The sequence below is a fragment of the Microcaecilia unicolor genome, chromosome 13, assembly GCF_901765095.1.
Source record: "Microcaecilia unicolor chromosome 13, aMicUni1.1, whole genome shotgun sequence".
Taxonomy (NCBI): domain Eukaryota; kingdom Metazoa; phylum Chordata; class Amphibia; order Gymnophiona; family Siphonopidae; genus Microcaecilia; species Microcaecilia unicolor.
The window spans coordinates 41,311,796-41,337,504 of NC_044043.1; the positions used below are offsets into that span (position 1 = coordinate 41,311,796).

General features: G+C 40.7%; 1 protein-coding gene across 1 annotated transcript in view; it reads left to right on the top strand.

Annotated features, from left to right (window-relative positions):
• The window catches only part of NF1 (neurofibromin 1), a 464,504-nt gene that overhangs the window by 89,371 nt on the left and 349,424 nt on the right, over positions 1–25,709 (top strand). Inside the window, 1 exon segment of the mRNA XM_030222524.1 lies at positions 9,085–9,168. Coding sequence (XP_030078384.1) covers positions 9,085–9,168 — 84 coding nt within the window.

Below are 25,709 nucleotides of genomic sequence, written 5' to 3' on the forward strand. Positions count from 1 at the left end.
CTCTATCTGCTTTCCCTTCACCTTTGTCAGTAGCAGTCTTTGAGGGGAAGCTTAGGAAGATATTTGATGAGCAGAAAGAATTCTTCTTTGTGCAACGCAATTTTGCTGCATTGCTGGTAGCATTGATGCAGAGAGACATCCAACTGGTCCTCAAGATCCGTGTACTGCCTGCAGGAGGGGTGTTGACATCCAAGACCTTAAAGGACCTTGGAGTTGATCTCTGTTGCACTGCTGTCAATCTCCAATGCATCAGGTGAAGAAACTTCACTGAGGCATCAGAGACCATTAGTCAACACCCAAGGCTAAGGCCTGATTCTAATGTTAATAGGTCAAAACAGGCAGAGACCCTGTCTTTCCTAAGTACATATGCATCACCATACTGGGAAAGACCAAAGGCCCATCAGGCCCAGTATCCTGTTTCCAATAGTGACCAATCCAGATCACAAGTACTGGGCAAGATACCAAAAGAGTAAAACATATTTTATGCTACTTACCCAGGAATAAGGAGAGGATGTTCCCAAGTCCACCTTTAATAATGGTTTATGAACTTTTCTTTTAGGAACGTGTCCACATCTTATTAAAACCCTTCTATGTTAACTGCTTTTGCTACATTCTCTGGCAACAAATTCCAGAGCATAATTACGTGTTGACTGAAGAAATATTTTCTACGATTTGGTTTAAATGTACTATTTAGTAGCTTAATTGCTGCCCCCTCCCCCGAGTCCTTTTACTTTTGGAAAAAGTAAGAAGATCCACGACTACCTGTTCCACTCCACTCATGATTTTATAGACCTCTGTCATATCTTCCCTCGGCCGTCTCTTTTCCAAGCTGAAGAGTGCTAGCTTCTTTAGCCTTTCCTCATAGGGAAGTTGTCTCATTCTTTTTATCATTTTGGTTGTCCTTCTCTATACCTTTTCTAATTCCACCTTATCTTTTTTGAGATGCAGTGACCTGAATTGCACAATATTCAAAGTCAAACACCACCTGGTACTTGCAAAAGAATATAATTCCATTGTATATGTATAGCAAGAAAATCTCCCTCACGTAAGTGTTTATATGGGAGGAAAAGACTTCAGATGCTCGGCATTCATATATAACTGTCTCTATGTGGATACCTCGCTGCACAGAGTTCACTTTTGAAAATTTATTTTTTTTGGATGTAAACTTCTGGCGAGCTTCTTCATGTGTCAGAAAAACCTCTCCATGAATGGATCTTTTTTATAAAGTTTTGTAAAGATTTTCTTTAATGTATATGAAATATCCACCACCTAATATATATGAAATCTCCATCACCTAAATCTCTTGGAAAAAGAAGTGGACATATTAAAAAGGTACTCTATGTGGCCGCGGGTTATGCTAGTAAGGAAGCACTAGCGAAACGGTCTCTCTGTAGAGCGTACCCAGCAGCTTAAGCCACAGAGGAGATACGTACCTTTTTGCATTTCTAATAGAGAATTGGGTGGTGGAGATTTCATATATATTAGGTGGTGGAGGAGTGGCCTAGTGGCTAGAGTGGTGGACTTTGGTCCTGGGGAACTGGGTTCGATTCCCACTACAGGCAAGTCACTTAACCCTCCATTGCCCCAGGTACAAATAAGTACCTAAGCCGCATTGAGCCTGCCAAGAGTGGGAAAGCACGGGGTACAACTAAAAAAAAAAAAAAAATCTTTACAAGACTTTATGAAAAAGATCCATTCATGGAGAGGTTTTTCTGACTTAAGAAGCTTGCCAGAAGTTCGCATTCAGAAAAAATAAATTTTCAAAAGTGAACTCTGTGCAGTGAGGAGGCATCCACATAGAGAGAGTTATATGTGAATGCTGAGCATCTGAAGTCTTTTCCTACCATATAAATACTTAGAGAGAGATTTACTTGCTATACGTAGACAGTGGAACAATATTCAAAGTGCAGTCTCAAACATTTGCTTTCTGAGCTGCTGCTGCAACACTGCATGGAGGGTTTTAGTATATCCCCAGTGATGACACTTAAGATTCTTTTCCTGGGCAGTGACTCCTAATGTGCAATCTTGTATTATATAGCTATTGTTTGGGTTCCTCTTCCCTACATGCATCACTGCACTTGCTCACATTAAATGTCATTTGCCATTTGGATGCCCACACTCCCAGTTTCGTAACATCTCCTTGTAATTTTTCACAATCCTCTTGGTTTTTTTTTTTTTACAATTGTGTGTCATAAGTAAATGTGATCACCTCAGTCATTTAAGTTTCCAGATCATTTATAAATATGTTAAAAATCATTGGAACCAGCACAGAACCTCATTATTTTCCCTTCTTCATTGAGATTGTTGACCATTTAACCGTACGCTGTTTTCTATCTTTTGATCAGTTCTTAATCTACAACAGGACACTTCCTCATATCCCATGACTTTATGAGGTACTTTGTCAAATGCCTTCTGAAAATCTAAATACCAGCTCACCTTTATCCACATACTTTTTTCACCCCTTACGAGAAATGTAGCAGATTAGAGTGGCAAGATTTCTCTTGGCTAAATCCATGTTGACTTTGTACCATTATTTCATGTCTATTTTTATGTTTAGTAATTTTGTTCTTTATAATAGTCTCTACCATTTTGTCTGATACTGAGGTCAGGCTCAACAGTGTAATTTCCCTGGTCACCTCTTGAACCTTCTGTAAAAATAGGTTTTACAGTGGTTACCCTCCAATCCTCCAATACCATGCTTGATTTTAGATAATGTACAAATTACTAATAATAGATCTGCAATTTCATTTTTTAAATTCCATTAGTAGTTCGTGATATATGCCGTCTGGTCTAGATGATTTACTACTTTGTAGTTTGTCGAATTGCCCTATTACATCTTCCAGGTTTACAAAGATATGTTTCATTTTTTCCAACTCCTCACCATTAAATACGATTTCTGGCACAGGTATCCCCCCCCCTTCTATATTTTGCTCAGTGAAGACTGAAGCAGAGAATTTATTTAGTCTCTCCACTGTGGCCTTGTCCTCCTTGAGTACTCCTTTTACCTTTTGATGATCTAGGAGTTAGGAGTTACGGACCAAGAAAGGGATATGGGTGTCGTCGTCGATAACACACTGAAACCTTCTGCTCAGTGTGCTGCTGCGGCTAAGAAAGCGAATAGAATGTTGGGTATTGTCAGGAAAGGTATGGAAAACAGGTGTGAGGATGTTATAATGCCGTTGTATCGCTCTATGGTGCGACCGCACCTTGAGTATTGTGTTCAATTCTGGTCTCCGCATCTCAAGAAAGATATAGTAGAATTGGAAAAGGTGCAGCGAAGGGCGACTAAAATGATAGCGGGGATGGGACGACTTCCCTATGAAGAAAGACTAAGGAGGCTAGGGCTATACAGCTTGGAGAAGAGACGGCTGAGGGGAGACATGATAGAGGTATATAAAATAATGAGTGGAGTGGAACAGGTGGATGTGAAGCGTCTGTTCACGCTTTCCAAAAATACTAGAACTAGGGGGCATGCGATGAAACTACAGTGTAGTAAATTTAAAACAAATCGGAGAAAAGTTTTCTTCACCCAACATGTAATTAAACTCTGGAATTCGTTGCCGGAGAAAGTGGTGAAGGCGGTTAGCTTAGCAGAGTTTAAAAAGGGGTTGGACGGTTTCCTAAAGGACAAGTCCATAAACCGCTACTAAACGGACTTGGAAAACTCCAAAATTCCAGGAATAACATGTATAGAATGTTTGTACGTTTGGGAAGCTTGCCAGGTGCCCTTGGCCTGGATTGGCTGCTGTCATGGACAGGATGCTGGGCTCGATGGACCCTTGGTCTTTTCCCAGTATGGCATTATTTATGTACTTATGTACTAGTGATCCAACTGTTTCTTTTACCAGCTTCATTCTTTGAATGCACTTTAAAAAAAAGGATGTGTTTTTTTGCCTCTGAGGTAAGCTTCTTTTTCAGTTCTCTTTTCACTTTCCTTATCAGGGCTTTGCATGTGACTTGCCATTCCTTATGACATTTACTATTATCTACAGTTGAATCCTTCTATTTTATGAAGAATATTCTTTTAGCTTTAATGGCCTCCTTCACTTCACTTTTTAACCATGTTAGCTGTTATTTGGCCTTCCTTCTGCCTAGAATATATCTGGTCTGGGCTTCCAGGATGGCATTGTAGAACAACATCTGCTCTTGATGTAAATTTGTGACCTTTACAGTTGCTCCTAAGTTTTGTGTTTTTTTTTTTTTACTGTTTTCATTAGTTTATCATAGTCTCTTTTTTTGAAAGGTAAATGCTAATTTATTGGATTTCCTCTGTGTACTTCTGTTATTAAATCAAATCTGATCATGTTATAATCACTGTTGTCAAGTGGCCCCAATGCCATTACCTCTTGCACCGGATCATGTGGTTCACTAGGAACTAGATCTAGAATTGCTCCCTTTCTTGGTTCCTGAATCAGCTGCGCTATAAAGCAGTGTTTGATTTCATCTAGGAACTTTACCTCCGTAGCAGGCCCTGATGTTACATTTATCCAGTCAATATTAGGATAATTGATATCACTTAAGGCCCTGTTTACTAAGCCACGCTAACTTTTTAGTGGCTTAGTTAACAGGGTCCTTAATTTGTTAGTTTCTCTAATTCCTGCTAACATTTCAAATCTGTCCATTCTGGCCAGGTGGATGATAGTATACTCCTATCATTATCCTTTTCCCTTTCACACATGGAGTTTCTATCCATAAGGATTGCAAGGTGTATTTTGTGTCCTGCAGAACTTGCAGTCTATTTGGTTCAAGGCTCTCTATAGCATATAATGCTACCCGTCCACCAATTTGATCCATCATATCACTGCAATATAATTTGTACCCTGGTATGATAGTGTCCCATTGTTTATTTTCCTTCCACCAGGTCTCGGAGATGCCTATTATGTAGTGCAATATAATTTTACGCTCTCTTTATTTTTTTAGGATTCTAGCATTTGTATACAAACACTTCAAGCAGCGTGCTCAGCACTAGACAGTAATAATTTGCAATCTTTCAAGTCACTCTGCTCTCTATTTAAAGACACTTGGGGGGTCATTTTCAAAGCACAGATATACAAAGTTCCATTTTAAACTATGGTACTTTGTGTGTCTGAGTGCTTTGAAAATGAGTCCCCTGGTCTACTATTACTTTTATTGCAACCTCTCTATTGGGATGCCCTAACTTTCCTGTTTTGGTGATATCTGTCAAAGATACCTTGTTTTAAACCATGTGCTTTTGAGTGAGTGGTTGACCTTCCCTCAGGTTTTAGTTTAAAAGCTGCTCTATCTCCTTTTGAAAATATCGATGCCAGCAGTCTGGTTCCATTCAGCCCAGTCTTTTTCCTCTGGAGTAATTTTTGGGGTCTGTTTGAGTGCTCCTGGAACTCTCTGGCTATAAGCCAGTTATTTTCTTTGAAGAGAGTTCAGCTGGTATACCATCAGGTCTTTCTCTCCCCCACGTTAGAAAAAAAAATCCCCATCAGAGGATCTCATTTGTTGATTTCCATTCCATTTACATTAGAGAACTCCCCTCTCTGTAGAACCTGGTAACAAGAATGTTGATTTCAATAAAAGGCTCCCAGGTTCGAGAAACAGCAGCTGCTTCACCATTTTATGGTGGTTGATCCGCTTTCAATAGAGTAAAAGTTTTGAAGACTCATTCCTTGGTATGAGACGTTGGAGTCTTTTGGAAGAGGTTTTTTTTCAGAATGCTATGCTCACTTCCTGCATAGCTTTTTACATGGATGTGTACTTATAGAGCATTGTGTGTAGGAGAGATTGCAGACACTCTCCCTCTGGAGAAGGCTGATGAACTCCATTTACTAGTGGGTAAAGGGAAGGAAGGAGTGTGGAAAATACATGGTCTGATAGAGAGAGAGAGCTTTTGCTATTTGTATTGGTGCCCTGAAAAATGCCTAGTCCTGGGCTTCAGAATTCAGATACAATGTACAGGAAAAGCTTGGTGACATGATATGCTTTGCTATGCTTGTAAAACCCTCAGCGACACACCAGCAGATCCAAAGGAGACAAGTCCAAATGTCAATTGTTTTATTAAATAAAATGGTCAAATAGCTGACAAGGCCATGTTTTGAAATATCTACATGAAGGGAATATCTACAAATAATAAAACACAACCAGAAGGCCAGTCATAAACACTTCGCAAAACTAAGTAATAGAGTGATAAATTCTAAACTGAGATTTAATACAGAATACCACATAACCTGTGTTAATTGATAGACTATGAGGCATATTTTCAAAGCACTTAGCCTTCCAAAGTTCCATAGGTTTCTATGGAACTTTGGAAGGCTTAAGTGCTTTGAAAATATGCCTCAATGTGTTTAAAAAAAAAACCTGAATTAAACCAAAAAATGAAAACGGTCTTCAATGTTCACAAACTAGTACATGAAAAAAACTCAGTCACTTTCTTAGTCAATCTTGGCCACATATCTTTTAAAATCCAAGCAGGAAGCCATACAAGCATTTTTCTACATACCTGTTATGAAGGTGGTAATGATGAAAAAGCTCTTTATTAGCATCACCTTACACTGTTCTGAACCAACTCATGTTATCCCTGCCCACCAGCAGATGGAAGTAGAGAAAACAGAATTCAACCAGTGACATCACCAGTTATAATCTATGGTGCTATCTGGAACAATCCAGTATTTTTCTGTACCTTTCAGCGGGTGGTAGGTTGTGCTGTGGCCAAGCTCCCCATTCTGCTGGTTATGGCCGCATAGCCTGGTCGAGCCAAACAGCTGCTCCCAAATCACAATCTCAAGACCTTGTTGAGCTCAGCATTTGGCTCCGCAGCCCCGTCGTGCTTCTTAGTTCCTCTGGGCAAGGCTTTGGCTTGGTCCCGAAGGATCTCGCCTGAGTGATGCAGGTCCCTACCCCCCCCCCCCCCCAACTTCTTGCCCATTTACCTTGTTTGGGTGTGTCCTCCACAGGCTCTCTCTGTAGCTCCCAGGTGCTTAAATTTCCCCAAAATTGCCCTGGGAAACCTTTTTTCCTTGTTTTAGGGACTAAGGCTTTTCTGCTGCTCCTGTCACTTTAAGGGAAAAGCAGAGCAGCCCTGAACAAGGAAATCCCCTACCTTGTGCTTGAGGGATCTCTATGTAATTAAGAGAATTCCCTTAATTTCCATCCAGAGAGAGCCTGGGATGGAGCAGTAGTTGGTTTCCTGGGTCGAAGCAGGTTTGGGTAGCATGTCAGACCTGCGCCTGCCTGACACATGGCCAGGGCTGCCCTCCAGGAAGTACTGCTCTGTATGCAGAAACTGGTAGCTCAGCACACAGTGCGATGGCTAGGAGTAGCCACAGAAAGTGGAGGACCACACAATCCCTACGTCAAAGTAGTGCAGCGCAGATAGGAGTAGGGTGATGTGTCACTTTCAAAAACCAGGGGAGAGTATACACGATAAAAAGTCTTTATTGGGCACATCAGTGACTCGACACAGCTGTGTTTTGGTGCTTTTTGCCTGCGTTAGGAGTCTACAAGACATATGATAATCAAAAACATATCAAAATGCACATATAATCAAAGCTTGACAATAAATTCAAAATAAAAATATAAATTATATAAAAGAATATTAAGTTACGTATGGAGCGCATGGCTATAGGGGATCTTGACTCTACAGAAGGCACACAATTTCAACAACGTTGGAGCCCGTTTTGGACTACAATGACACCGACAGCAAGAAGTCACATATTAAACCCCTGATTCTAATGTTTTGGATAAAAACAGGAGGATACGGAAAAGATGAAGGAGTAGGGTGGGAAAGGGGAGGGTAGGGATGGGAGGAGGGAAGTTAAGAGAATTCAGATCTGATGTTTAATGTCAAGTTAATACCCTAGACCTAAACAGAAATGTTAGCATTAGGTAAAGGGAGGGGGGGTGAAAAATTAAAATCTTTGTTTAACAAAATATGGATCAATGTGAACAATAGTTGAATCAGAAGAAGTTACGCAATGTATATTTCCCATATGTTGTTTACTAATAAAAATGATTTAAACATAAAACAATATTAATTATAAAATTATAAGGATAGATCAGACATACAAAAAGCCTTATTACACAAGAGAATCTAAAAAATAAAACCTATGAAAAGATCTTGTGTAATAAGGCTTTTTGTATGTTTGATCTATCCTTATTTTATAATTAATATTGTTTTATATAATTTATATCTTTATTTTGATATGTTTTTGATTTTCACAGTGCGATGAACCATTTCTGACAAGAGGATGGGACAACTTCCCTGTGAGGAAAGGCTAAAGCGTCTAGGGCTCTTCAGCTTGGAGAAGAGATGGCTGAGGGGAGCTATGATAGAGATATATAAAATAATGAGTGGAGTGGAACGAGTACACGTGAATCGCTTGTTTACTCTTTCCAAGGATACTAGGAGTAGGGGGCAAGCAATGAAGCTACAAAGTAGCAAATTTAAAACGAATCAGAGAAAATATTTCTTCACTCAAAGTATAATTAAACTCTGGAATTCGTTGCCAGAGAATGTAGTAAAAACAGTTAGTGGGGTTTAACAAAGGTTTGGATAGCTTCCTAAAAGAAAAGTCCATAAGGCATTATTAAAATTGTCTTGGGGAAAATCGACTGTGTATTTCTAGGATAAGCAGCATAAAATGTATTGTGCTCTTTTGGGATCTTGCCAGTTACTTGTAGCCTGGATTGGCCACTGTTGGAAACAGGATGTTGGGCTTGATGGACCTTCGGTCTGTCCCAGTGTGGCAATACTTATGTACTTATATACTTAAGCAAATTCCATTTTTAAAAATAAATCTCATGACACCATTAAAAGATGTATATATTTGGAAATATTTCTAAATAACTTAGATGTATCTAATTACGAAAACATTTTAATTCTTCATGAATACAAGGCATTGAGTTAAGCAGCTGTGGAAATGCAATTAAGTAAAAGTTGGGAAGTTAAATACAGCAAGAAAGAAGTAGCAGATTATTATTCTTGACCTAAAATAGTTGTTTTAGAGAACAGTATCCATTTTTAATCCATATCTGTTCATTCTAAATTGATTACAACTAAAAATTATATTTTACTTTTTTATATATAAGCTGATCATGTTGTTTCTTTTTCCTCAGAGAATATTTGGAGAAACTGCTGAAAAGAATCTTTATCTGTCCCAGTTGATTATATTGGATACTCTGGAAAAATGTCTTGCAGGGGTAAGTAGTCCCAATTGACATTTTAACAGGTGGACATTTCTTGGTGTTTAGCAGCTGCCATATCATGGGTCTCTCTGAGAGAGAATACAATGCCTATGGTGGCTGAAATGGGACCTCAGCAATGCTGTAGTGGTGTTGAATGCACATATAATGTGGTCACCAGATTAGGAGGCCTAAAATGAATAGGCTGCTATGTGGATAATTTTAAAGCCATCCTTTGCTCCTCCCAAGATCTGACCCCATATTCTTTTTAAAAAAATTTTATTTATTACAATTTTAATTTACAAATTAAGCATCCATTATACAGAAAAGTCACAATAGAAAAAAAAGGAAAAGACAACCAACCTTTAGAAAAAAAGGGCAAAAATCTTACTCAAGTCCTCTAACTCATTTTGCTCAAACTGGATATTAAACAGAGATTATTTTGAGAAGCCTCTTTCCTAGAGGGCCTCTGTGAGAATTTTGTTGACGCATAAAACTTAATATCTACTCTATATAGATACCTTTGTGGTCTGTAGTCTGTGGTTACTGTTCATAGATTTTCTTGGGAAAGAGAACTGGAGGTTCACTATGATGATGGAACTGGTATTGTCAAAGGCTTCCAGGGCTGTAAACATTAAAAAAAAAAAAAAAAACATCGTAAGGTTTTGTTCCATTGGTTTCTTATTCCTGCTCGATTTTGCCATGTTTGTATGGGAGCCTCTGATCTGTACTGGAGGCAATGGGGGGTGGGGGGGGGAGGTTGGGTCTATGGATCACATATGGTGGACCTGTGTGAAAGCTCAGGCTTATTGGAGGTCGGTGCAAATTAGACTGCAGTGATAATTGTTATGTGAGATTCCCTGCAATCCAGGGGTGTTTTTGTCAAAAAATCTATTATTGCTCTGACACTTTCAAGGTCAGCTTTGCTTAAACATAGTCTTAATGCTGCATAACTGAATTTGGCTGTCTTTTGGATGCACCCAGGGATTCCCTGTTTGGTGAAATGGATTACTTATCTTTGGTATATTTGTGAAATGGAATGTTTATTTGCTCAACGAGATAAGACTATGAGGCAGATGCACTAAACGTTTTTCATCGTTAAATGAGCCCTCGGGGAAGAATTTCCGATCCTTTCCATGCACTTAAGCCTATTTTCCGACGACAGTAGCAGCTAACGAAAACGGAATGGAGATGAGCAATTAGTGTGAAAACCCCATTGAAACGACATGCACTAACCTTTTCCGATTGCCTTTACGCAGGAAAAAGGCAGGAAAACTAACGAGAGGTCTGGACCTCTCGTTAGGACAGCTCTGTGCCAGGAAAAAGTGTTAAGTGAAAAAATAAACAAACTTTGAGCCAATCCCAGCGCATTAGCAGAGCTAAAAGCGCTGTGATTGGTCCAAAGGACCTCAGAAAACACATAAAAAAATAAAACTAAAAAAAGGATCGGGAGGGGTCAGTACGTAGGTTACTGACGTCAGACAGGGGCGGGCGCAGCAGGAGAAAGACGCGCCATCGCGAAGGCAGGCATCAGCTGATTCAGCTTTCTTCTTGCCCGTGCAGCGCCTTCGGACAGAGGAGAGAGGCGCTGCACGGGCCCGGTAAGAGGGAGGGGGGCACGATGGAGAAGGGGAATGGCGGCGACGACCCCCAAAGGGGGCGGGGCACAGACGGAGGATGTCGGGAGGCGGAGCTGAGAGTAGTGAGGAAGGGAGGGGGGCAGGGGCTGCTACAATTTTGCTTTTTCGGGGTGGGGGGAGCGGCGGAAAGTGGGGAGCAGCGGCGGGGGGGGGGGGGGGGCAAGGCCGTCCGTACAGGACGCTCCTGATGAGCGCCCTTGCCCCCTCCCGATCCTTTTTTTAGTTTTATTTTTTTATGTGTCAATTCAATTTGCCATGTGCTTGTGATTTGACTGTTTGTGGCATGCGCAGAGCAGCTAACATAACGCTTGGCTGCTCTGCGCATGATTTGGGGGCCGATTAACGATGTGTATTGTGATTCTTTGATACATTATACGTTTCAATACCGATTCCAGCATGTGTGACTTTTTTTTTTGGTGCATTTTTCGTTATTTTAAAATCGTTAGGGACTTTAACGATTTAGATTTTTTTACGTTTGGTTGCTGCATCTGCCTCTATGAAGAAGTGAGAGAACATTTTGCGATTTTTCTTATCTGCCTATGGGTAACTTAGTGGGGGGGTTTGATGGGGGTGGTTTGTCTTTTTGTATGATACATTTTCTTAAAACTTAAAAAGTTTAGGGTGTTTTTGTTGTGGTAAATCTCTCACAGCAGACTCTTTTGTAAGCTAGTTATTTCTGGGTTTCTCTGTTACTTTGTCCTACATTTGATATCTTATTTCTTTATGTTGTTAATGTTAAACCTCAAGTAAAGTTATTAAAAAAAAAAAAAAAAGTCCTCCATCTAGGAGGATCCAAGTACATAATCAAAAGAAAACTAGAATGAAGAAAAAGTAGCCAAGAAGAAACTCAGTATCAGGAGACAATTACATTCAGTGGCTGTCTACTAGAGCCGGTATTGAGGATAAAGTCCTATCTCTACCCCAAGACATTTCCTCAGTAGATATAAAGGTGGATAATTGTGTAGAATCAAAGCAAATATACTGAAGACCTATATTTAACAACACATTTGCAGGAAAATGTTAGAAAAAATAAAGCATCCATCTGTAAAACTGCTGTGTGTAATAGCAGACACTGTCCTCTCTTCCTCTTCTTTAACATCTCCCTGGAGATAAGTACATAAGTACATAAGTAGTGCCATACTGGGAAAGACCAAAGGTCCATCTAGCCCAGCATCCTGTCACCGACAGTGGCCAATCCAGGTCAAGGGCACCTGGCACGCTCCCCAAACGTAAAAACATTCCAGACAAGTTATACCTAAAAATGCGGAATTTTTCCAAGTCCATTTAATAGCGGTCTATGGACTTGTCCTTTAGGAATCTATCTAACCCCTTTTTAAACTCCGTCAAGCTAACCGCCCGTACCACGTTCTCCGGCAACGAATTCCAGAGTCTAATTATACGTTGGGTGAAGAAAAATTTTCTCCGATTCGTTTTAAATTTACCACACTGTAGCTTCAACTCATGCCCTCTAGTCCTATTATTTTTGGATAGCGTGAACAGTCGCTTCACATCCACCCGATCCATTCCACTCATTATTTTATACACTTCTATCATATCTCCCCTCAGCCGTCTCTTCTCCAAGCTGAAAAGCCCTAGCCTTCTCAGCCTCTCTTCATAGGAAAGTCGTCCCATCCCCACTATCATTTTCGTCGCCCTTCGCTGTACCTTTTCCAATTCTACTATATCTTTTTTGAGATACGGAGACCAGTACTGAACACAATACTCCAGGTGCGGTCGCACCATGGAGCGATACAACGGCATTATAACATCCGCACACCTGGACTCCATACCCTTCCTAATAACACCCAACATTCTATTTGCTTTCCTAGCCGCAGCAGCACACTGAGCAGAAGGTTTCAGCGTATCATCGACGACGACACCCAGATCCCTTTCTTGATCCGTAACTCCTAACGCGGAACCTTGCAAGACGTAGCTATAATTCGGGTTCCTCTTACCCACATGCATCACTTTGCACTTGTCAACATTGAACTTCATCTGCCACTTGCACGCCCATTCTCCCAGTCTCGCAAGGTCCTCCTGTAATCGTTCACATTCCTCCTGCGACTTGACGACCCTGAATAATTTTGTGTCATCGGCGAATTTAATTACCTCACTAGTTATTCCCATCTCTAGGTCATTTATAAATACATTAAAAAGCAACGGACCCAGCACAGACCCCTGCGGGACCCCACTAACTACCCTCCTCCACTGAGAATATCGGGATACATAAGAATTTTATGGTTCAGGAAGATCTTTTCTTGTAGTAGCCAATCTCTATCCAAAGCCAAGCAAAAGCTACCAAAAGAGTAGCGGACCAAGCTGCTTCTGAGGTCTAAGTTATCTAACAAGGCTGATACATCTAAAGGTTCTGTAGCCTGGACTTGCTGTAATTAAGAGCCCTCTTTAACTCTTCTCTGAGAAGGGAAATAGTGTATTTTAGTAATTGGAGGATAGATTGGACCCTGTATTCTGTGGATAGTATTGGGCCATTCATTCATATTTTCAGCATGATACTGCCCTGTTATTTTTAAACATACACAGATGGTGAAGTTGTATGTTCACCAACTGTCAGTGAATGTATAACTTCATCATTTAAATATCAGGCCTTATGTATGTACCGTCTAATAATCTAGGCGGATTATAATACAGTAAAATATATATATTCTGTATATTCTGTTACGTAGCTTCCCACGTTTCCAGAATCTGTGGGATAGTTATGTCCATCAACTAGCAGGTGGAGATAGAGAATTGAAAACTAAGTTGTGACATATCTCTCTTGGCATCCAGTTCAATTCCTCAGTATTTTCTATCTCCAGTAGGTGGATGGACACACTTTTAAATCTCTGATTCTGAGTGCTTTGCCTTTGGTCCAGTTGGTTAACTGGTCTCTATTTGAGCTTTGTGGGTGGCTTGAGTCTGCAGGTCTCTGGTGTACTGCAAATTTACTTCTTCCCTCCCTTCACCTCTCCCCTGTTTCCTGTGGCACTCTCCTTTTCCAGCACAACAATCAAAACAAAAAAAGAAAAAGAAAGGAAAGAGGTTTTCTGGAGAGTGGGACAGAGTATCAGCCCTTAGCCTTTCTTATTTGTGGTAAGACTTGTGGAGACTGAGCTTGGGGAGAGCAGCTGGCAGTGGTAAGTCGGACTAAAGTTTGACTCAGTACTGCTTGAAGGGCTGTAAGTTCTACTTGTTGCAGGGGATGGATCCTGACTGACTGCTTGGGACACGTTATACTGTTCTTGTTACAATCGGGGTGAATGGCAACTCCCACAGAGTCAGTTAAGCGGTGTTCCTGGTATGGGATCAGCTGGCATCAGGGAGGGAGGCCCAGATTTTGGATACTGTCTGGCAAATATTTTTTAGAATGCTGTGCTCTCTTCCTACATAATTTCTTATCAGCTTCTTGTGAGCCAGTACTTGCGAAACATTATTCAAACTTTTCTTCACAATGTGGCTACATAACCTCTGTTCACTACTACTACTACTTATTTCTACTAGACATATGCAGCACTGTAAACAAAACACATAAGAGACAGTTCATGCTTGATATAACTTACAATCTATTCAAGACAAACAAATGGGATAAATAAGGGATTAAGGAGTAATTACTAGTTCTTGTGGGTAAGGGGAAGGAGTATGGAAAACACATTGGTCAGAATGCCCTATGATGTTTTCAAAATAGCATTCAGAGCTGCACTGAGTATTAGACCCAAACCTCTCATTGCTCTGTTCTTTTGATCTTAGATATGATGTGCTACAGAACCTTGCAGATGTGCCTTGCTGTGGAGAAAATCTTTTCAGAGAAAGTTGTAGAGGCAGCTTCCCTCATGAAGGAAAACTGCAAGATCTTTAAGTGTCTCTCTCTCTCTCAGCCCACCTCCTAGCCATCCTCCTCCTTATTCCAGCCAAAACACATTAGGGATCTTGCTCTTGTACCAGACAAAAGGGAGCCCAGAAGCTATTGCCTGCTCCCCAGCCAAAACCCAAGACAAGGTCTTGACTGACTGTACGTGAACAAAGCTGGTGTTCAGTTGTCCTTTCTGGACAGCCTTCCAGTAGGAGGGAAGCTGAAGGTTTTTTGGGTTTTTTTTTGTTTGTATCATCTTATTTTCTGTTCCATGTTTTATTTTGTTTGATTTCTATTGATAACCTTAAGAGTGGACTAACATGGCCACCACACTCCTCTACCTTTTTGTTTGTTAAACTGTCAGGAATACATTTGAACTACCTCCAGATTGCCCACTGATCGTCTCTTGATCAAACTCTCCGCATCAGGGAATAATTATTGTGGCGCTTTCTTCCCTCTTAGAAGCCAATTTAGTCAAACCTGATCCACCAGGAGAAAGAGGGCATGGATTTTAATCAAGTATTTCTGTCCCATCCTAGACCTAAGGGCCTTGAACAAGTTTGTTTTAGGAAAAGCTCAAGATGGTTTTTCTGTGCACCGTCATGCCTTACGTTCTAAAGGGAGATTGTTTATGTTCACTGGATCTAAGAGAGACTTCCAAGTCAACAAAAATACCTCACATTTGTAATAAGAAACTATTGTCATTACCATGGTCAACTCTTTCAGCTCTATGAATGTTTGTTCATGAAGTGACTATCCATCATCTGTTTGCCTATCTGGATGATAAGGAGCACAACTCAGGAACTGGCCCAAAATTATATGGGCATCACCCATCCAGGAGTTGGAGTTACCGTGGTTTGCCATAAATTACCTGAAGTCTCAATTAAGTCTGTCACCTCAGTTGGAGTTCATAGGAGCTCCACTACATATGATTCAGGCAAAGGCCTTTCTCCCACAGGAAATTATTGCCACCTTCCGTAGTGGCCCTCTGGACCGGCCCAGAAAAATACTTGATGGGTTGTGCACGCCTTCCAGCAGGTGCAGACTGAGAATTCTGACTCTCGTGGGAGCCAATAAAAGCCCTAGCTAGCTATAGTAAGATCCAGTATTCTCATTCTCCATTAGGTGGAAGGTGGTGAGCTCTTCAGTCTCTTACTGTTACTTAATATTTCACAATTTTCTACCTTTCTTTCTGTTAAAAAAAAAAAAAAAAAAAAAAAAAAAAAAAATATATATATATATATATATATATATATATATATACACACACACACACAAACACACTTCAGAACGCAGATGTGGAATGCATTACCGAACTGTGTGAAAACGCTGCATGATCATCAAGACTTTAGGCGCTCTTTAAAGACCTATCTGTTTTGTAAGGCCTACCTTACTGATGCTACTCAATAGACTCTACATTATATTGCTTCAAAGGACCATTTTATTCCTTATTATTTTGTACCTTATTTTACACATGTACCCCTTCCCTTCCCTTCCCTTACCTGACCCTATTTCTTATTGACTTGTAAGCCACATTGAGCCTGCTTGTGTGTGGGAAAATGTGGAATACAAATGCTGCAAATAAATAAATAAATATTATTTCTGCTCTGTATTCTTTAAAATAAAAAAGGCTAATTTTATTTGTAACAGAGGCTGAGGCCTGCGGGGGTTCTCTTAGTTCTACGCTTGGGTGGCTGGGTTCCTCCCTCCACAACTTCCTACCAACTTATTTACTTAGTGCTCTTTGTTTAAAAAAAAAAAGTTTCTTTTCAGCACTAATCTCAGCCCCTTCGAGGGAAGGGTGTTCTTAGGACAGGGAGAGACAGCCCCATTGCTTCGCAGTGGTAAACCCCCCGCCACACCCCAAAAAAAAAAAAAAAAAAAAAAAGTTTTCAAATTTGCTGTGTCTTTTATTGCAGTAGTAAGTAGTTCTCCTGCTTTATAGGAGTTATTTTTTTCTTGTGTTAAAAAAAAAAGGGGCACGCTGTAAAATCATGATGGAGAAGTTGTGGCGATGTGTAGTATGCCAGCGCAGGGGGCTTATGGCGTTTTGCATTTGCAAATTTTGTGCTGCTAAGGAGGTTCTGCCTACCTTTTCAGAATTGAGACTGGTATCGGGGCCGAGTTTCCTCCTCCGGCACAAACAGCTGTTCAGTCTCCAGCGCTGGTTTTGGCGGGAAGCGCCACCATTTTGCAGGCACAGCCCTTAACTTCAGACCTTTAGCTCCACAACAGCCCTTTGATGTGTCTTTAGTGCAGGGGACATCCCAGGGGACAGATTCAAGGAAGTTTTCCTCCAGAATTTGTATTACATCCAGTTGGCTTCACAGACCTTAGTATGCCGATTTGGCAATTGCTTCTCTTAAGGTGCAGATTGCAGCATTGTCTTGTTTTTGAGGTAGAATCAAACGCTAGTCTTTGGCTAGTCATCCAGAAGTTGTTTATTTCCTTCAAGGGGCGGGGTTACTTCGTCCTTTGTCTTTTCCTACTTGGGACCTCAAAATAGTTCTCTCAGCCCTTACTAGGTCACCTTTTGAACCTTTGGCAACCTGCTGTCTGAAAGATTTGATGCTTAAAGTGGTGTTTTTAGTAGTTGCCATTGCCTCGGCTAGGCGAGTGTCAGAGCTTCAGTCATTTTCCTGTAGGTCTTCTTTTTTGGAGTTTTCTAAGGAATAAGCAATTTTGCACCCTGTTCCTTCCTTTCTTCCTAAAGTTTTATCAGAGCTATTTTCTTCTTTTGTTAAAAAAATAAAAAGGTTCATTCTAAAATCATGGTGGAGAAGTTGCTTCGATGTGTAGTACGCCAGTTCAGGGGGCTTATGGTGTCTTGCATTATGCCGAGGCTCATATAATAATGTCTGAACCATAACTACTTCGGTAGCCCCCTTGAGTTCAGTCTCTATGAAGAAAGTTTTCGTGGCTGTGACATAGACACCAGTCACTACATTCACCTCTCACTATATTTTGGAAAGTGATTCCTGATGCAACAGTCAGTTCAGCCTGACAGTCCTCCAGAATCTCTTCAAGGATTAGAATCCTTTCCCAACACCCAGAGTCATTTTTTTTCTTCATTTCCAGGCTGCCTTATAAAAATAAAATAGGAAAAGTTCATTGTCACCAAAAACATTATTGATGACTGCTTGTTTGCAGTGCCTTTCTTACTGTGGAAGGAAGCCTGTAGCTAGGGAGTACCATCTGTGAAAACCTGCTAACCTGCTTGAACTTGGAGAAACCAAATTGTTTTCCTGTGGACAGCAGGATACAAGTCCTAACATTTCCTCCTTCATCTCCCTTGGAGCTGTCTTCTATGCAAAGCTTTCTTAGAGAGTGAGGGAGGTCCCACACAATAGTGATGAGTAGGAAAGTACACACAAGTGTAGTGCTGCCTTGCAAAAGCTTCTAGAATAACCTAAACTGAGGAAGCGTCATTCAGACTCCATCAGATGACATCGCTCATCTGTGAGGACTTTTATCCTGGTATCTACAGAGAGCACCTGCTGCTAGAGTAACTTGGTTTTCTTTGTTGTAAATTCTACTGTGAAACTTACTGACTTAACTGTACCACTTTCTTAATGGTTGCTTTGTGTACTGCTTATGAATACCTGTTGCTGTGGGACAGTGGGTTAAACTGTAAAATCCATCTCTTTGAAATCTGTTGAACCTGGCATCTGATAGTTTTGTCAGATTATCACAGTTTCATTTTATTATTCTTTCCAAACCAACAGAATGTTTAGATACTGCTCCATTCAAACTACAACCTTCCTTTTCCCCTCAAGGTCAAAAATACACTCAGAGACAACACAGATAAACACACACACGTGCCCCATGCAAAAGGGCTGGAAAGAATTCCATAAGCCTTACTCTACATGTTTTTCTCACTTTTGTTAGTTTACACAGTTTCTTAACTGTGTATTTGTTGTGTTATGTATTTCATTTTGGTCTATTAATAATATGAATCTTACTGGCTTTTCACTTGAGGTGACTTTTGCAGACGCTTCCTAGTTTACATTTTAGCCTCACTCGAACTTCCAGTGGGAGGTTCAGTCTTGGTGCATTCATTCTAAATGTTCATATTTCATCCCAGTCTGCACTGAAGGGAGCTCTTCTTTCTTTTCCCTATGGTGGAATGAAAAGTAGTTTGCAGGCTGCTGCTGTAGTGTAATAATTATAAAGCCAAAACTTTAGTGGTTGTGAAATCTGGCATTGTACTGTCAGTCAGGTTGCTTCTTATATGAAGATGAAAAATCCTGATGTTGAGGTTTTAAAAGAACTTAATACACAGAGTTTATAAGGAGAGGCAGAAGACCGGGCATCCAAATGGCAGATGAAATTTAATGTGGACAAATGCAAAATGATGCACATTGGAAAGAATAGTCTGAATCATAGTTACCTGATGCTAGGGTCCACCTTGTGGGTCAGCATACAAGAAAAAGATCTAGGTGTCCTTGTAGATAATACGCTGAAATCTTCTGCTCAGTGTGCTTTGGTGGCCAAAAAAGCAAACCGGATGCTAGGAATTATTAGGAAAGGGATGGTAAATAAGACCGAAAATACTATAATGCCTCTGTATTGCTCCATGGTGCGACCTCACCTTGAGCATTGCATTCTGGTTGCTGTATCTCAAAAAAGATATAGTGGAATTGGAAAAGGTTCAAAGAAGAGCGACCAAAATAATAAAGGGGATGGAACTCCTCTCTTTTGAGGAAAGGCTAAAGACGTTAAGGCTCTTCAGCTTGGAAAAAGAGACGGATGAGTGAAGATATGATTGAGGTCTATAAAATCCTGAGTGATGTAGAATGAGTAGAAGTGAATCGATTTTTTTACTTGTTCCAGAAGTGCAAAGACTAGGGGACACTCAATGAAGTTACATGGAAATACTTTTAAAGCAAATAGGATGAAATATATTTTTCACTGAACGAATAGTTAAGCTCTGGAATTCTTTGCTGGAGGATGTGGTAATAGCAGTTATCGTATATGTGTTTAAAAAAGGTTTGTACAAGTTCCTGGAGGAAAAGTCCATAGTCTGCTATTGAGACAGACATGGGGAAGCCACTGCTTGCCCTGGGATTGGTAGTATGGAATGTTGCCACTATTTGGGTTTCTGCCAGGTACTTGTGACCTTGCTTGGCCACTGTTGGAAACAAGATACTGGGCTAGATGGACCATTGGTCTGACCCAGTATAGCTATTCTTATGTTCTTATTTACCTGCTGTTTTTACTTTTGGCAAAAATTTATATTTAAAAAAATGTAAACGAAATTTTCCATTAAGGAGATATATTTTCTTGCTGTGTACTCTAGCGCAGTTTTGAAAGAGCAGATTAGCTGTACAAATTAAACTACAGTACCTAATTCCCTTTTCCCATCTAAAAAAGTGACAACCTGCTTGCACTATGTTGCATGTTTTTTTTTGTATTTGATATCTTGCATTCATGTGTCCTTGGTGTCATTAAGTGTTGGATGTTTACTCATTAATAATGGGCCTCTTTGTTTTCTAGACTTGCAGAATAAAAATGAAACATTAAATATAAATCCAAACGTACATTTGATCTTAATTTCACGCTCACATTTAAATGTATGCACATATGCTGTTTTTCTCTTAACGGCTCTTCTTCTATTGGCCATATTAATATGTTTAAATTGCATCCCTTTCTAGCAGAACTCTGCTGATTGGCTTGTACCTATAAACAAGGAGTGTGATTAGTTTTGGGATTTGGTTACAGTTGGGAAATTTTGATTTGGAAACAAGGTGGAGTGTGGCTGGAAGTATTAAACTGCATTTGAAGCTAATACTAGTTTTCTAAGAACTTGTAAACAGTAAATGATTTGTGTGCTGAAAGAGCAAACTGTCTTTCTAGTCCTTCACCTTTGAAACATAGTAAATGACAGCAAATAAAAACTATTTAGTCTATCTGGTCTGCCCAGTTAACACTTTTTTGAATTTATACCATGTTGGATAGATGAACATACAAATGCCCATATTCAAACCAACACCAACTCTACAGCCCTCATTCCCACCTGACTGTCATCCCCATCTCTCACCACTTTGCTCCACCTCTTGCAACCCAAGAAATTATGCACCAAAATAAAATCAAAATTATGCAAAAGTAAATACTTTTTAATGCATGCTTATCCCAAAACTAAACCAATCAATAGTGGAATCAGATGTGGTGTGGAAAGCCACAAGATCATCAGGCAGAAGTGAGTAGATATGTATTGACATAGAGACATATTTTCAAAGCACTTAGACTTACAAAGTTCCATAGGTTACTATGGGGCTCATTTTCAAAGCACTTAGACTTTCAAAGTTCTTTAGGTTGCTGTGGAACTTTGTAAGTCTAAGTGCTTTGAAAATACCTGTCTATGTAACTTTGTAAGTCTGTGTTTTGAAAATGAGCCCCAGTGTGTTCCATTGTCTGGTTGACCTCACAGGGACAGTGCAGATCACTGCTGGAGCCCCAAAGGCATTCGTTGAATGTGAATGTACACTGGCCACATCCCGATTGAATTTGGTTTAGCCATGATCATAATCAATGTGGAAAGTCAAAACTGGGTTGTCAACTCATTGAATTTGGTTTAGCCATGACCATAATCAATGTGGAAAGTCAAAATTGGGTTGTCAACTCATGGATCTCATACAAGTCCAGATCTGTGTGTGTGTTGTCAACCATTGTTTGCTCCACAGACAGTCTACGGTCAGATCTGTCTATGGTCAGATTGGATTTCTCAACAGCAGGCATCATAAAGAGGGTTGTAAATGTCATGGTGAAGTGGAAACTCTCTGGGATTTCTTAGATCCAAGTGATTAAAGTAGCTGTGGCAATCCAACAATGAAAGTCTGGTGGAGTGATATTACTTAGCATTGCCACTGAGTATCAGCGGGTCAGAGAGTGCCACTAATGATACTAACTTGTACCATATTGCTTTGTATATTTTTCTCTTCCCCCTTAAAATGTTTGAGCCTGTAAACTGCTTAGATTTCCTTTTGAAAATGTGAGTATGATCCGCAATGTTGAATTTAGCTGTGTGTTCACCAAATGCACAAGTGCAGATTGGGCCCAAACTGGCATACAATTCTGTGCCATGGAGCACCAGAGCACTCATTCTCAAGGTTTTCGCAGATCACCCCCAGTTTGTTCCAGCCAATTTTGAGATCATGTTATTATGTGACTTTAGTTTAACCAGCAACTTTTTAAAGTGTGTTTGTGGGGTTTTTTTAAGTGAGGGTGTAGTCTGCAGTAACCCTGAGGTACACTGAATTTGGTTTGACCAAAAAGAAAAATGTTTTTTTTTTAATGCTTTTTTATGATATAGATGGTACACTGAAGAGACTGTTTTGAATGCCCAATCTGCAGACTGCTTGCAATCAAAGATAAGCATATAGTTGGAGTAATGAATAGCAGGATTTCCAGAATTTGTTAGTATTCTGATTGGCACAATCTTTATAGCATTACACCCTCTAAGTGGTTAGAATGTATTTTTAGAAGTGTTTAAATATTTGGTTCCTTATATGCTATTTGTATTTTATTTTTAATTAAAAAAAAAAAAGAGTTGGACAAGTTCTTGTATGGGCAATGCCTCTGAAGGTGGATGTCACTAGATGATGCTGTGTTGAGGAAACAGGGTTAGGCAGCATTTAATCCATCTACTTTTGGGATCCAGACAAGTCCCTGTTACCTGGATTAACCATTTTTGGAAACAGTATACTCAACTTGATTGATCTTTGGTGTGATCCAATATGGTGGTTGCTGTATTCAAAACATGCTACTCTTGCAATTGGAGTAAAAGGGAGTAGTAAGAGGAACTAGCTAGCGTCAGTTTTAGTAGGCAGGCAAGGAAGGGCTAACCTAAAGCTTTCACTATCTTTAGCTAAGATCTTGTTTTATTTTACTGATTTGATATATTTCTGTAACTGAAAGCTAGACTGTTTCATATATAGTTCCTTGAAAATATGGCAGCGGTATTTGTGTCTGTGAACGGGAATAACAGGAATTGTAGTGTATTGTGCTTGTGTGAAAGAAAGCTGCAAGATGGGGGATGAGTAGTTCTGAGAGCAGTATGGGTGCAAAACATTTCCTGGCAGCTATATGTGCTTGTGGATCTGTCCCTTACTGACATAATAGCTGTGTATGGAGTGGTCTTCATAACATGCATGTGAATGCACATCAATATGATATGATCAGCAACCTCTCTTAAAACTACTTCGGAAGTTGTTTTAAAAAAATCCCTTTGCTTCACAAATTCAATAATGGGCTTTGTTTACCTCTTACTGACAAAGGGGTATTTCATCAGAATTTAGTTTTTTTTAAAACATGCAGAAATATCTTAAAATACATTCTTCCTTAGCGTCCCTCCGGACCGGACCAGGATTGGACTCTTGGGTTGTGCTCGCCTACCAGCAGGTGGAGACTGAGAAAAACTTGTGACTCTGGAGAGCCAATAAGAGCCCTGGTCATGTGACCCTAGCCTCAGTATTTTCTCAGTCTCCCAGCAGGTAGGAAGCGAGCCCATTAGTCTCTCTCTTTATCTTTCTCTTTTAGAGGGTAATAATAAGAACAATAATGCTACCTGTTCTTCTGTGCCTAGGAATTCTCTGTTAGACGCTGGTCAGGTAGGGATTTCTTTTCCTTTCTTTCTTTTACAGCCTCTGGGGGTGTTAAACTCGGGGTGCCCACGGGTCCCTCCCCCCTTCCTCCCCATCTCCCATACGTAGCTGGGAAGGGCTACCCTTTGTTTAGCAAGTTGTAGGCCTCTGGGAGAGGCAGCCACTCTGGAAAGTCCCACATTTTTAACCAGCATGCTCAGTTGTTTAAAAAAAAAACCCAAAAACAGACTGCTATTTTATTTCTCTTCAGCACTGTTCTTTTCTAGCTCGGCTGTATTGTTTGGCCATTTTTAATAGGCAGCCATTTGTTACTCTAAAGGAATTAAAAGAAAATACATTCTTAATTGCCAGCAATTTCTAGTGTTTAATGAGTTTGTGTCAACATGTGCTGGGAGATAGTGTTTCTCCCAGAGGAGCAGGCGCAGAAGCGCCGGTTGTGTGAGCTTCCACGGCCCATGGTCTGGGACTTCTTGAATCTCCTGGGTTCCATGGCAGTGACTCTGAAGGTGATGCCTTTGGCAAGAGCTCGTATGCACCCTCTGCAGCGGGGCCTGTGGTTCTGTTGGACTCCGGCCTTTCAGGACTACAGTCTTCTGCTTTGGCTTGCACCCAGCGCCAGGCTCAGTCAAACCTGTTGGGACAGTCCGGTGAACCTATTGAGGGGGGGGGGGGGGTCACTAGATCCTCCTCAGTGTGTTCTGCTCACCATGGATGCGAGTCTCTTCGGCTGGGGAGCTCACTGGGACAAGTAGCACTGGGCACCTGTTCTAGCCAGAAGGCATCCTGGTCTATCAACTGCCACCCAGTTGGCACTGCTTGAAACCCATTCCAGCCAATGGCCTGCTATGTTGGGGTGGAGCCCAACCTCTTCCCTGCTTGCTGACCTGAACATGTATACGTTGGAGGAAAGGATAAACATGGGTGACATGATACAGACGTACAAATATTTGAAAGGTGTTAATCCGCAAACAAATCTTTTTTGGAGATGGGAAGATGGTAGAACTAAAGGACATGAATTGATGTTGAAGGGGACAGACTCAGGAATAATGTCAGAAAGTATTTTTTCACAGAGAGGGTGGTGGATGCTTGGAATGCCCTCCTGCGGGAGGTGGTGGAGATGAAAACGGTAACGGAATTAAAAAATGCGTGGGATAAAGATAAAGGAATCTTGTGCAGAAGGAATGGATCCTCAGAAGCTTAGTGGAGATTGGGTGGCAGCACCGGTGGGGGGAGGCGGGGCTAGTGCTGGGCAGGTTTCTACGGTCTGTGCCCTGAAAATGGCAGATACAAATCAAAGTCAGGTATACACATAAAGTAGCACATATGAATTTATCTTGTTGGGCAGACTGGATGGACCGTGCAGGTCTTTCTCTGCCGTCATCTACTATGTTACTATGTGTGGGATAAACACAAAAGGGATCCTGTTTAGAAGGAATGGATCCACAGAATCTTAGCGGAGATTAGTTGGCGACGCCGGTGATTGGGAAGCAAAACTGGTGCTGTGCAGACTTCTACGGTCTATGCCCTGATTGTGACTGATTAGATATGGATGGGCTGGAGTGTAAATTTTAAGGGGTTTTGACATTAGCTTTAGAACTTAGTACAAGAACAGAGCTGGACAGACTTCTATGGTCTGTGCCCTGAGAATGGCAAGGACAAATCAAACTCTGGTATAAAGTATCACATACCATGTAAAATGAGTTTATCTTGTTGGGCAGACTGGATGGACCGTAACAGGTCTTTATCTGCCATCATTTACTATGTTACTACTATGTAAAACCAAAGTTTAGCTATGCTGGGGTTGGCTGTGTCAGTGCATTCTCATTATCCATGTTACTTTTCCTGCTCTCGGTGAACTCTTGATAAACATTATCTATACGGCTTTCCTGCTTCCGCTGGACTCTTGATAAAAGCAGCTATTTTTCAGTTCATTATCCACGTGGCTTTCCTGATCCAGGTGGTCTTTTATAAACGTGGCTTTTTTAAGCTCCAGGTGCTGTTCTGGAATCTACCACGTATGGACTCTTTATCCAAGTGGCTTTGTCTGCTCTTGGTGCCATGCTGCAGTCTACCACGGCTGAACTCTTGCTCATCGTCAGCATTGTCTTTCATTGTCTTTATTGTGAGTTCTGTACATGGAGAGACCATCTCATAAGCGGAAGTCATTCACTGCTCGTGAAAAGTTATCTGTACTAGGTCAACCAGTCTGTTAAGCAACAAACCCAGTTGACCAAAGAGCTAGGCATCACTGAATCTACTCTAAGAGGGTGGAGAAAAGAGGAAGAAAAGCAGAGAGGTTTGCCCTGTATTATGCAGGATTACATAGGGAAAAAAATTAAAGTGCCTAATGATGAAAACTTGGATTCTGTACTATATCAGTGGTTCATCCAAGCTTGGTCACAGGGTGTCCTTATTTCAGGCCCCATCATGAAAGCACAGGCTGAAAATTTTGACTGACAGCTAAGTGAG